Source organism: Aristolochia californica, unplaced genomic scaffold (genome assembly GCF_029961685.1).
Source record: "Aristolochia californica isolate CCGP_79_NKW_82.1479 unplaced genomic scaffold, dmAriCali1.0.hap1 SCAF_11, whole genome shotgun sequence".
NCBI lineage: Eukaryota > Viridiplantae > Streptophyta > Magnoliopsida > Piperales > Aristolochiaceae > Aristolochia > Aristolochia californica.
The window spans coordinates 30,980,689-30,993,094 of record NW_027181782.1 but is presented as its reverse complement, the minus strand read 5'-3'; the positions used below and the strand labels follow the sequence as shown (position 1 = coordinate 30,993,094).

At 37.2% G+C, this 12,406-nt stretch overlaps 1 protein-coding gene and 1 pseudogene across 1 annotated transcript in view; both read right to left on the bottom strand.

Moving 5' to 3' along the window:
• LOC137944760 (phosphoinositide phosphatase SAC6-like) overlaps window positions 1–6,134 on the bottom strand; it is a 50,925-nt gene extending 44,791 nt beyond the window's left edge. The window contains exons 1-10 of the mRNA XM_068790500.1: window positions 5,867–6,134; window positions 5,531–5,695; window positions 5,329–5,412; window positions 4,898–5,025; window positions 4,735–4,826; window positions 4,554–4,611; window positions 4,306–4,362; window positions 4,153–4,186; window positions 3,916–3,996; window positions 3,485–3,591 (exon numbers count right to left, since the gene is read on the bottom strand). Of these exons, the coding sequence (XP_068646601.1) occupies window positions 3,485–3,591; window positions 3,916–3,996; window positions 4,153–4,186; window positions 4,306–4,362; window positions 4,554–4,611; window positions 4,735–4,826; window positions 4,898–5,025; window positions 5,329–5,412; window positions 5,531–5,695; window positions 5,867–6,083 (1,023 nt within the window). The 5' untranslated portion in view covers window positions 6,084–6,134. The remainder of the gene's footprint in view (window positions 1–3,484; window positions 3,592–3,915; window positions 3,997–4,152; window positions 4,187–4,305; window positions 4,363–4,553; window positions 4,612–4,734; window positions 4,827–4,897; window positions 5,026–5,328; window positions 5,413–5,530; window positions 5,696–5,866) is intronic.
• A 1,141-nt stretch (window positions 6,135–7,275) lies between these two features.
• On the bottom strand, window positions 7,276–11,355 carry LOC137943926 (catalase isozyme 1-like; annotated as a pseudogene).
• Between the last annotated feature and the right edge of the window lie 1,051 nt (window positions 11,356–12,406).

Below are 12,406 nucleotides of genomic sequence, written 5' to 3'. Positions count from 1 at the left end.
ATGGTCTTCCTCAGACCATTGTTTCCAATAAGGATGTTCGTTTTATGAGCTATTTTTAGAAAAATCTTTGGCATTTAATGGGTACCAAATTAAAGTTCTCTCCGTGCTGATTTTAGAGGGAACTGGCATCTGATCAACGCACTTGCGGGGCCTTCCCGCCCCCCATCATGACTTCAAGATGAACTTTGATTGAAGTGCCTTTGGCTGCCCTAGTCATGTGAGGTTAGGCAGGGTTATTCATGATGGAAGTTGCCACCTATACTCCTTCGCGTGCCCTCTTGGTATCTTCGACTCCACTACCTCAAAACTCACTGGGCTACTTCAAGGCCTCTTGGTCTTCCAGTACCGTCTCATTGGGCCCTTCATCATCGAAGGAAATTCCGAGGTCACCATCGATTGGTGCACCAAGAAAATTTGCCCCCCTGACGGGGCTGGGATATTTATTTTGAAATTTGTAATATAACTTCCAATCATAATTGTACATGGACCCATGCCCCTAGATCTGCCAATCACTTGGCGGTCTTTCAAGCAAAACGGGGTTCTTCCCTCCAACACTATGTTGTGGAGGACGGCCCATCTTGCTAGGTTGTATTCTTCTTTCCTTGAATAAAAATTTACACATTTTCCTCAAAAAAAAAAAAAAAAAGATTAAAGTTCTCTTCTGCCTAACATCATCAAACTGATTGCCAACCTAAAGTTGTTAACTGGAGCCAAGGAAACCTTAGATGCCTCGGAGGAGATCACCACCGCACTTGGGACTTAAGTCTCCCAACAACCCAATTTGCCCACAATAATTTTGTCCATAGGACAATAGGCATGAGCCCGTTTCAAGTCATCCATGGATACTAGCTTAGGAAACCTTTAGATCTCATATCCATGTCTTTGCTCATGCTAAGGTTTCAGAGTTCACCACATCATTTGCACGTAGGGTTCAAGACCTACATGTTGAAGTTACTACACACATCCAAGCAAGTAATGCCCAATACAAACTTCAGGTTGATGTGCATAAACGTTATAAACAATTTCATGTGGGTCACTATGTCAAGGTTTGGATTAGACTAGAGCGGTTCCCTATAGGATCCGCTCAAAAGTTGCTAGCTCGTAATGCAGAACCTTTTAAGGTGCTGAAAAGGGTAGGCCCTAATGCTTATGTTTTAGATTTATCGCCTGATCCAGGCATTAGCTCCACTTTTAACATTGAAAACTTGATGGCATATAGGGACCACCCCTCCATTCCTAATGAACCTTTTTGTACTCCACTTTCTGACTCCAACCGATTGCTCGATACACCCCCTCCTTCCTCATTTGATGTCCCTTTTGATTATGTTCCATTACCTATAGCCCCACTAGGAGTGGTACGGTTCAACGTTTCCTAGTACGATGGGCAGGGTGTCCGGATTCCAACTGCAGATGAATTTCGAGAGACACACTACAGAAATTGCATCCTGATTTATTGGAGTATTATTAGAGTCATCAGGAGTCCCACTCAACAAGGTCAAGTTACCCCCAACGTGGGAGAGTTGGTGGGGGGACACCTCTTGTGTGCAATTGATTACACGAGTGTATACCAGGAAGCATCGGGCCACGACTGAACCCACCACATTGTGGTTGGGTAGTGATTCACTTAGGATTGATTATCAGTCACTTTGTAATTTTATCATTCATATTTTCAATTGTTTTTAGGAATTAATTATTTAATTTGATTTGGAGCAGTTTTGTCATTTGAATTATCAATTAGGGTTTTGAAGTCATTATTTAAGGATTGTAATATTTTTAAAAGGTTAATGAATGATTTTTGAAATTTCCCCTCGACTTGCTCTCGTCCCTCGCTCTCGCTTGTCTTCGTCTCCCTCTGTTCTTCTTCTTCTCACTCTCAAATTTAGGAAAAGCATCATTGTGCCGCATCAAACTGTTAAAAAAATTAGAAAACTACTAAAAGTGGACATTTGCTAACTTTCCCTAGATAGAAAGTACTAAAAGTGAGTACTTCCCAAAACAATTTTTCAATAAAGCAAGTTATCTTTCAATCTTCATTTTTTTCTTTTCTTCTTCCTTCTGTTGTACAATTTTCAATTGTTTTGGAAGAACATCTTCATTTAACTTTTTCCTCCACAATTGAGCCATATACTACATCAAAGGTAAGCGTTGCCCTGCACCCTTCAGCCAGTGTGAGGCAACTGTGGCAAAGTTGAGAGACATCCTCCAAGGCCTCCAACTTTACATGGCTTGTTGTCAAAGGGGACTCAACCATCGTTATTAGTTGGGCTAATGGTGGCAAGCACCCTCCTAGTTACTTTGATGAAATAGATGACCTGTGTAAAAATCTAAACATTTCTTGGTTCCCTCGCTCCCTCCCTCCTTTGGAAGCCTTCTTAACTAAACGCACTTTTTCACTGTTATCAGATAAATAATGGACATAGATTTGAATAATATACTAGTAAATAATCAAGGCTACCCCCTTACAATGTTCAGCAAAGAATCTCTTAGCATTATCTTTGGGAAATTTGGAGCTTTCTTTCTCACCAAGTAGGAGTCAAAAGTCAGATTATAAGCATGTTTCCGGTTCTTTGACAGTTTTTCTATTGTCCTATTTTTAAGTCGGTTTACAAATTGAACTCATTTTAAAGAGTTAAAACCAATTTTTTATTACAAAAGTTAAAGTAAATTAGCTTCAAGACTCTATATTAGTCGCATTAGCAACTTATTAGCACATCAATTTTATTAGTGTCTATAACAGGAAATTGAATGGCAACTAAAATATCAAGATTATCAAGTTGATTAGCTCTCTCTCTCTCTCCATTTCTCCTCTTTCCTGTCTTGTTTCTTCATTTACAGAATCAAACAGCAATCTTATTCGTTCAGTCATATTTGATCATTAGAGAAAGTTAACACCAAGATAGTTGTCTGTCTCTATACTACACCAAAGACAAAGTCACAGTATTCAATAGTCTATGAGCCTCAATATACTTAATTCTCTCCATCCTCCACCAAATTTTTTCATCTCCAGCTGTCAAAACTTGAGCATTTACTCTCTTGCACAAAAAATATTTTCTTATTTAAAAAAGTGTTTAACGAGAAGAGTTCACTTTCAGAAAAATGAGAAGAATTCATGATCAAACAGTCTAAATGTCACAGAAACTTGAAACCAATGTTCTAATAATAAAATTAGATAGTATCCCAAGGTGAGTGCCACAATCATGAGCAACAACAAAGTGGCAGTAGAACAAGATCAAAGAATTAAAGGAGCCATGCAAAAAATTATCAAATATCAAATTATATTGAACTGCAAATGACAATAAATGAACTGGAGCACATAACCATATAGGTTATAATAGCTTCTCCTATAGAGTTTCAGATGGTATTTCTAACCTTACCCAATAATTACCCATTTAGCCAAATGAACTACCAGTAATAGGGTAATAACACTGTTTCCTAAAAGATCTACAAGCCAAAGGAGATCTATAAATGACCTCCTAGACTTTACCTGCACAAATGATGACGAGAATCCTTTTGCTTGTACAATCTGTTCAGTCTCCACAAAGTTTGCAACATAGCCATCAGGGTCAGCCCCTCTTCTCCACATTCGAGTTCCTTCCAAAATATGCAGATTAACAATTGAATCAGTTGATCAGAAAGCTAACATCACAGCTTTTTAGCTAATGTACATACAGTTCATTGACATTCCAAATACGTCTAGCATCGAAAATTCTTATATGACTCAGTCTGCCACGTGAAATTCTTCTAGAGTCATAATTTAAGTGCAAAAGTCAACATAATGAATCAACAGATGTTAAACAAAATGACAGGGAGAACTAATGACATATAAACTGAGAACATGTCTGGAAGGATTACTTGGAAACCATAAAAAGATAAAAATTCAAACTAAGAAAACAATCAATTGAACCTTTCAGTTACCTGTTCTCCTTGTGCATCTCCGAGCAATAAGAGTTACATCAATTATTTCTTTCCCCATTGCAGACTGGAAATGCTGGAAACGTGATCAGCAGTTAAGGTGGCAAACTAACAGAAAAATGAAGACAATAACCTTCCATGAACTGGCAGAATTGGTACAACCCATCTTGATTCATAGAACAAGTTACAGATACTATTCATGTCAAAGAAAAATGTCAATATTTCAAACTATGAGGATATTGCCTTGGATCACAGGAAGCAAGTATGGATCAAGCTGCATACATAAGATAACGGTAAACAAGTATCAGATGGGGTACGTTTACAGCTGTATAACAGCATTAACAAAAATATTGAACATCTATTTTTTAGTAGATAAGCAAAAAGATATATCACCTGGTGGTCTATGAGCACTTCTAACATGTAATTGTTCCAGATAAATCTAGGCTCTGCCTGCAGAACATCAGTATGTCAAAATTATATAGTGATTACTGACTGAACCAAATCAGTTCAACATTTCTTTTGTGATCCAACCTAAAGAATCTCATATTCTCTTCCCACTAAAGCCTTAACGTTGCAAATATAACAATTCTCCTAGTGAATGTAGAAGCACCTCTTTTAGTTGATGCTCTAAAAACTTTTACCTGTCTCCAAAGAGGAAGGATCTTTGATTCGTTGCCCAAATCATACAACCGCTGTGCACTACATTACAAAAAAAGCCTAAATGAAAAATGAGTTATATTGGAAAGTAAGGATAAATATGGAAATGCCAATGAAGCTAAATGAAGATAAAAGGTAAAACAACATAAATATAGGGATATTAACCTAAGAGTCAAATTGACATTGTAAGAGAAGTATAGACCACACATTCCCTCAGCAGCATTTAGGAGCTCAGAAAACTCAGTCTCCATCTTTTTCTGTCAAAGAAAATGAATTTTATCATCAAAACTTGCAAGATAACAAAGAGCAACTAATAGCCACCTTTTACCTGTTCTGAGGTAGAACTATTCAGAGATTGGTTGCATGGTAATATCTGCAAAGAAGTAACTTTATAGATCGGATACCCCATGTAAGTCCCGACACATTCTCGGTCAGTTATTACAACTACATATGATCCTGCAATGAAAAAAGAGAAAATAAAAAAGAAAAGTTATTGATGTGTAGGCGCATAGTATGTGTAACAAACCAATGCACTTATCAGTTTTACTTTCTTCCTAATGGATAGTAGAGAAATGACAGCATTAGGCTATCATATTTAAAATCTACTAAAACTACACGTAAAGAAAATTTGCGAGGGCAGCAGAGAACATGAAATTTATGCAAACATCACAAGTGTAATGTCAGTTGAACAGGATAACATTATTTTATGAAATTGAATTGAGCACAATAAAATTAACATGAAATAAGTAACATGCTTGCCTGCAATAAGCTTCAGAACCCCCATGAGGCCATATACTGTCCTAATTTTTGGAGCTCGAAGAGAGCTGCTTTGAGGAAGCTCTCCTATATGCCACAAAACAAACAGCCTCTAAAACACAAATTTTACACCAACAAGCAAAAGATGGAAGAGAAGAAAAGATGAAGCAGAACTAAAAATATTTCCAGTTTCAAAATTTCTTACCGGTCTGCTTGATAGATCCATCCACATGACTGATCGTCAAAAATGAATGAGATATGCCATCTGTCGGCTCAATGACATACTGATCCGGCATCTCCCACAGTCTCATCCGCTCGCAAAGCCTCTGCCTAGAATCAACGTTGTCCATTGCAGCCACTGTCTGATTTACTAAAAAATAAAAAAATAAAACCTTTCAACCTATTAACGTAAACTTCACTATAAAAACAAAGAACAAAAAATCAAAGAGGACCCATTTCATTATTCCATGTGTCTCTCACATCCGTAACTATAATTGAAGCAAACAACAACAAAACACCAAACCAAATCAACTTGGCATACGAGGAGGAAGGGTAGGAGTGAGAGAGGTGTCAAAATGGCGTAGAGAGCAGGAGAGGCGAGCAGGGCGAGAGAGGAGCGGTTGAAGAAGCGTTGTAGCGCGGTTTCTGTTGGGACTTATAGTGGGATCGATAAATGGGGATCTGAGGAAGGAAGAATTCCGAGTCGAGGGGAAAGAAGAGTGGCCAACGCATAACAGCCCTGACGACCGCATAAGCATAAAATCTTAAACGCAGACAGGATCTCCGGCTCAAGGAGTCCGGTTACGCGTTACAGCTTTTCTCAATTATTATTCAAATTTGACCCATTTATTTATTTACCCAGAAAAATGGAAGACATTTGTGGATAAGGGAAGATGGTTTCCGTAATGTGTTCGAGCACCTACAGTGCCAAGAGGGAAGATGCATGATTTTTTATTATGATATTTGAATAGGGAAAGGACAAAGGGAGACGAGGTTCCCACTGAGAGACAGAAAAGCAAAAAGAGAAGAAGTACCATGGGAATTGGGAAATACCGGTACGTCATTGCGTTGGGCAATCCAGCAGCATGCGCACTGGTTAAAGAAGAAGGTTATAGTGATCGAGAAGAATTCCAATTGTACATCTGTGAACTCCAATTGTAAAGAAACAAGTATAATACGTAACTAACCTGTATGTGAGATCAATCTACTCTGTACAAACTACAAAGATGGGGGGTGGTTTAAAAATCTATCAGGGGTTTAAAAATCTAAGCTTATTTCAATCTCCTTTAACCCAGAGTAGTTTGAACAAAAAATCTCACCGAAAATCAGACTAATGTGGTTGTTGACGTGAGGTTCAACCAAGAGATGATAAAATCGTCCTGAGGACTGGAGGATTGAGAATATCTTCCCCCACTTGACTGACTTTTATCACTCCAGCCCATTATCATTCATATTTTATCATATTCCTCGCTTTTATTTTCTTTCAAAAGTCACTTTCCTCACTCGACGTTATAAACAAAGAGTATCACAAAACCAATTATATACTTGCACGGAATCGCCACAAACTCGCTCAAGTTAAAGCTTCGGCACTCTAAAGAGTCCACAGACACCCAACTATAGTTAGGTTATTAAGCATAAACTGGATGCTGAAGCTTCTCCACTAATGACAGTTTTGATCTCAAGCAGAGTCTGCAAAAATATGAAACTGCAGCAATCGCCGGTAGAAAAGAGAGAGCAGTTGAAACAATGGTAAGCCCCACACATACTATCAATAAGAGAATATTTGGTATTAAAGCTGCAGTTCATTACATGAAATTATATAGCTCATCACAGCACACAAGTTCATGTCTCCATGCAATACTAATCAGGATATGAACGTAAGGGGATTTATGTAATATAACTCATGATTGTCGTTTCTGCAACTCAAAAGGCCTCCGGATGAGATTCGCTTCAAATCTGAGGTTGTACGTTAAGGCGAGATGCAAGCTTCTCACCGAGAGACTTGTCACTCTGCAACAGAGTAAAAAAGAAACGGGCAGATTTGTAATCAAACCCTGAAAACACAAACACGAGTGCAAGAGAGAAAACTCACTTGAGACCAGTATGAGATCCAGATGCTGCGGATTTCATGAGTAACCCTTGGGTCAGACATGGCCTCAACCCACCTGCGGATAAACCTCTCTTGCCTGAAATTGGAAAAGGAGGAAAACAACATGAAATTTTCAATAGCCTACAATCTCCAACCATTTTCTGTTTCATCCAAGCCATGGAAACAGGAGACTTCAATTTGTCAAGCAACCATTTATTTACCTGTCCGGGGCCCAGGAACGGTACCTCTCTCCAGGCTGCTTGAAATTGTTTTCCTTCTCAATCACACACTATATTCATCAAGACGTGAAGTTAGTTTTGCATTAGAAACTACCAGATATCAGCAGAAGTTTTATCAAACTCATGAAATAGAAAAACAGGAAATTCAGCATGAACTTCCTATTATGAAGTTTCTGAAACTAGAAATGGTCATAAATGGATGTTTTGGACCTAAAATAACAGGTGTAATGGCTACATTCTGTATAATGAACAAAAACTTTGCATATGCTCACCCTTTCCCGACTTCCTGTGCAAATTCTGGATGGAATAGGGTATCTCTCAGCATGTCGAGCAGGATCATATCTTGATGGGAAATAGTTCACCTGAAACAGAAAGAAGCAAAACTGTAAATGAATCTACAGCATGGAATCAAGTATTCTGCAAAAAAGGATTCACACAAGTGTACGCCAGTAACACCACAAACTATAAAGGACAATTTACCTCCTCATCCCTATGCATGAAGTTCATGAAACCATCATGGTGGTTGTTGTGGTGAGCACATTTTGGTGCATTTGCTGGGAGCATCAAATAATTTGGCCCAAGCCGGTGCCTTTGGGTATCTGCATAGGAGAAAATCCTAGTCTGGAGCAGTTTATCATCTGAGTAATACATACCAGGACAACGATGGCAGGACAGAATGCCAACTGCTCGTTCTCTGCAAAGAAGTTATCAATGTTCTTGTTTAGGACCAATCGACCAACTGGTTGAAGAGGAAGGATGTCCTCAGGCCAGGTTTTTGTAACATCCAGTGGATCAAAATCAAACTGGTCCTCGTGATCTGGATCAATGGTTTGAATGAAAAGCTTCCACTCAGGATAGTTTCCAGCAGCGATTGAGTCATAAAGATCCTTAGTCGCATGGCTGTGATTGGTTCCTCCAACAACCACAGCCTCATCCTCCAACAAACACTTGACTCCACAGGTTGGTCTCCAGTGGAATTTCACATAATGAGCCTTCCCTTCCTTGTTGATCAGAGTGTAGGTGTTGACACCAGATCCATCCATGTGCCTGTAGTCGAGTGGGATACCCACATCATCAAAGAGGAAGGTAAACATATGCAAGCTCTCGGGATGGTGGGAAAAGAAATCTAGGATCCTCCAATTTTCCTGGATGTGGGACTTCGGATTAGGCTTGAGGGCATGGACCATGTCAGGGAACTTCATTCCATCTCGGACAAAGAAGACGGGGAAGTTGTTCCCAACAAGATCAAAGTTTCCCTGAACCAAGAAAGAAAGGTAGATGGATACGGTGGTTCAGTCATTCAGATTCCTGGATAATCGTTCAAGCCCTGGCATATATTATAGAATGGAATCAAACAGAAACAACTATCAAGTCATCTAACTTGAAATTAGGAAAATAATAATGGAAAACATCTCTTCGAAGTCAATACCTCTCTGGTGTAGAATTTTACAGCAAAACCACGAGGGTCTCTCAGAGTCTCTGGACTACCACGCTCATGAATAACAGTGGAAAAGCGAACAATCACTGGGGTCTCAACACCTGGAGACCGCAGGAAATCAGCACAAGTGAGTTGAGAGATATCATGGGTGACTTCGAAGAAACCCTTCGCACTGGCTCCCCTGGCATGAACAACACGCTCTGGTATGCGCTCCCTGTCAAAGTTGGCAAGTTTCTCCACAAGTTGGTAATCCTCAAGGAGGATCGGTCCTGCCCAACAAAAAAATTAAGAGCTCCTTTAAAGAGAGAAATTAGAAGGTTTAAGAACTCAGAAGTGCCAATCAACACTGCCTAAATATTTCTGGTCAAGAATCAATCCCGTTTGAAGAATTCCAGAGGCTTGAGCAGCAATGAAATGTTTTTTTAAATTTTAACTTTTGTTCTATTAAGGCCCTTCACATTAGAAAACCTTCACATTGGTGAACTTTAAACTAGAAAAATCACAGGATGCAAGTTTATAGAAGTGGTAACCGTACCTCGAGATCCAACAGTTAGAGAAGAGTTGTTGTTCCAAACAGGCGCACCAGAGTTTGTCGTGAAGAAAGGAGAGTTGAAAGCGCTTGAAGGGACGTACTGTGTAAAGTTTCAAGAATTCTTAGGACAGGTAATCCATGAGAGCCCAGGAACACAGACTATAATGAAATAAAAGTCCTACATGAATATAAAAACGCAAGAAATGAAAAAAAAAAAACGGCAAGGCTACTCTAGTCGAAATATCAATAGACTGCAATGAATTCATAGAACACATGAATGAATTCGGTACGATCAACCCAGACTTGTTGAAAAACAAAGAACAAACATTCTTCTATTGAAATGAATGATGAAACACATAAAGATGTTAAACCAACTCTTATCCATTTCAAGAATTAACCATTCACTTAGCTGAATGCAAAAATAAATAAATAAGCCAAAAAGAATTTTAGGATATTACCCAATTTTTTTAACATAATAACACAAATAACTAATTTTTTAACTTATTCGTACAAATACCCAATTTTGACCGTCAACTACACATGCGTATAGTCAAAGGTGACACGTAAACTTTGACCGATTATGTGTTACCACATCACACCCAAAGAGTCTTACACCATGTCACCTACCACGTCATCGGGAAGCCACATCACCTCATAGGCCATGTCATCCTGCCACATCATCGAATATTTTTTTTATTTTTTTAAAAAATATATTTAAGATTTTTTAAATTAAATATTTAAATAATTTAAAAAATACTTTTAAAAAATTAAATATTTGTTTTATAAATAAATTTAAATATTTTTTAAACTAAATTTACGATTTAAATGATTTTTTTAAATGTTTTTAAATATAAGATAATAAAACTTGTACCGATAAATTATATTTTTAAACTCTAAAATAAATTTAATATATTTAAAATTAAAAATTATTTTCAAACTATAACAAAGGTGTCAAATAGGTAAGAATAAAAATTTTAATTAATTAATATACTAATTTTATGTTTTTTATTATAAAAAAGAAGGTAGAACATTTGTACGAACAAATAAGAATTTTAAAACTAAATTATTTTTTACTAAATATTGTATTAAATTAAATAATATCTTAAAGTAAAATAATTACATTAAGGTATTAAGTAAAATAAAGTATTAGTTATATTTAAAAACTATAAATAATTAATAATCAATTTTTTATTTTTTATTATATTAAAGTGAAGATAATGAAATAAAATGTGTAAGATTTTTTAAACCCAGAAAATAATATTTAAAAAAATACAAATTAACCCAAATCAATCATGAAAATAAAACGAGAGACAAAAGGCAAAGTCACATGGAGGGCGACATGGCAATTAATGACATGTCAGATGGTGTGTCATCTTGCATGGAGGAAAACGTGGCTCGCCTATGACATCTCAATTGACGTGGTGTAAAACTCTTCAAGTGCTGATGTGGCATGATAATGTAACACCACATAATCGGTCAAAACTTACGTATCATCTTTGATTGTACACATATGCAGTTGACTGGTCAAAGTTGGGTACTTGTGCAAATAAGTTAAAAAATTGGTTATTTGTGTTATTAAGTTAAAAGAATTGGATAATATCCTAAAGTTCTGAAGAAAAAAATCATACAATGCATCACCTTCCAGTCGATCAATGATCGAAAACAAAACCCCATTAACAAAATTATCAGATAAACAAACTAAACCTGAAAATTGTACCTTGTAAGGATCCATGGCCAAAGGAAGAGCTACCGGATGTTACAAACGAGAAGTAAGGATATGTTTGTCTTGAATGTTGACGAGCTCGTGTACACCACCTAAAAGATTTCTAAATCCTCAGACTTCTGTCATTAAATCAAATTTTATCAAAATTTATATCTTATGATTCTTAGCAAAACTGCAGTTTGTCGACCCAAAATTTATCTTTGAATTATCTGAAGAAGTTGATAAACCGAAAATTTTATAGTTTTTAACCCACTCAAGCTTCACCGTTTAAACAGAACTGATCAAATTTCGGTTCCATAGACTATCTAATTATATACCATAATTTAAACTAATCTCAGTTGGTTTCTTTATCTTTAGAGTTGTAATTGTACCAAAATGCAACTAAAAATAGTCGATTCAGTTCAGCCAACAACTTGTTTTTGCACGAGTGGTATTGCATGCTTTTCCAGTGGTTGAGGATGTCATTGGCCTTGGAAAAGCTCCTCCTGATTGCGATCCTATAGAAATGATGCTAAATTCATCTTCAACCTCTACAGACATCTTTAGCAGCAGACCCAATAGTTTTGCAACTCCAGAAGTTGTGTATGCAAAACCACGTTATGGGATTCCAATCTCTTTTTCAGTAGTTATTGGACGCCGGTTGTGACAGCCTCAAAATATCCTTCTTAAGCAATAGTTGTTTATGCTGCTTTTGCTGCAATGATTTCTCGTCAGTACAGACGATGCTTCAGGGACGCAAGGGTGCTCAAAGGTGATTTCTTAGCAGGGCTGACAACAATCTGGATTCAGCCTTCCGGGAGGTGACTTTTCATCGTCTATTGACATAGGAGATAGAGACATGGATGGAGACGACGTTGACAATGCCGAACAAGTCGAAAATAATACTTCAATTTCAATTATATTTTCTTGCTCACATCATCGGCTTAAAAAGCCGTTTTACAGAATATACATGGAAGAATTATGAGTGATTAACGGGATTACATAATCACCGAATTTACATAATATTTACATGATTTCTCCTTAAGGGAAGAAATCTCAAAGTAAATCTTAACACTCCTCC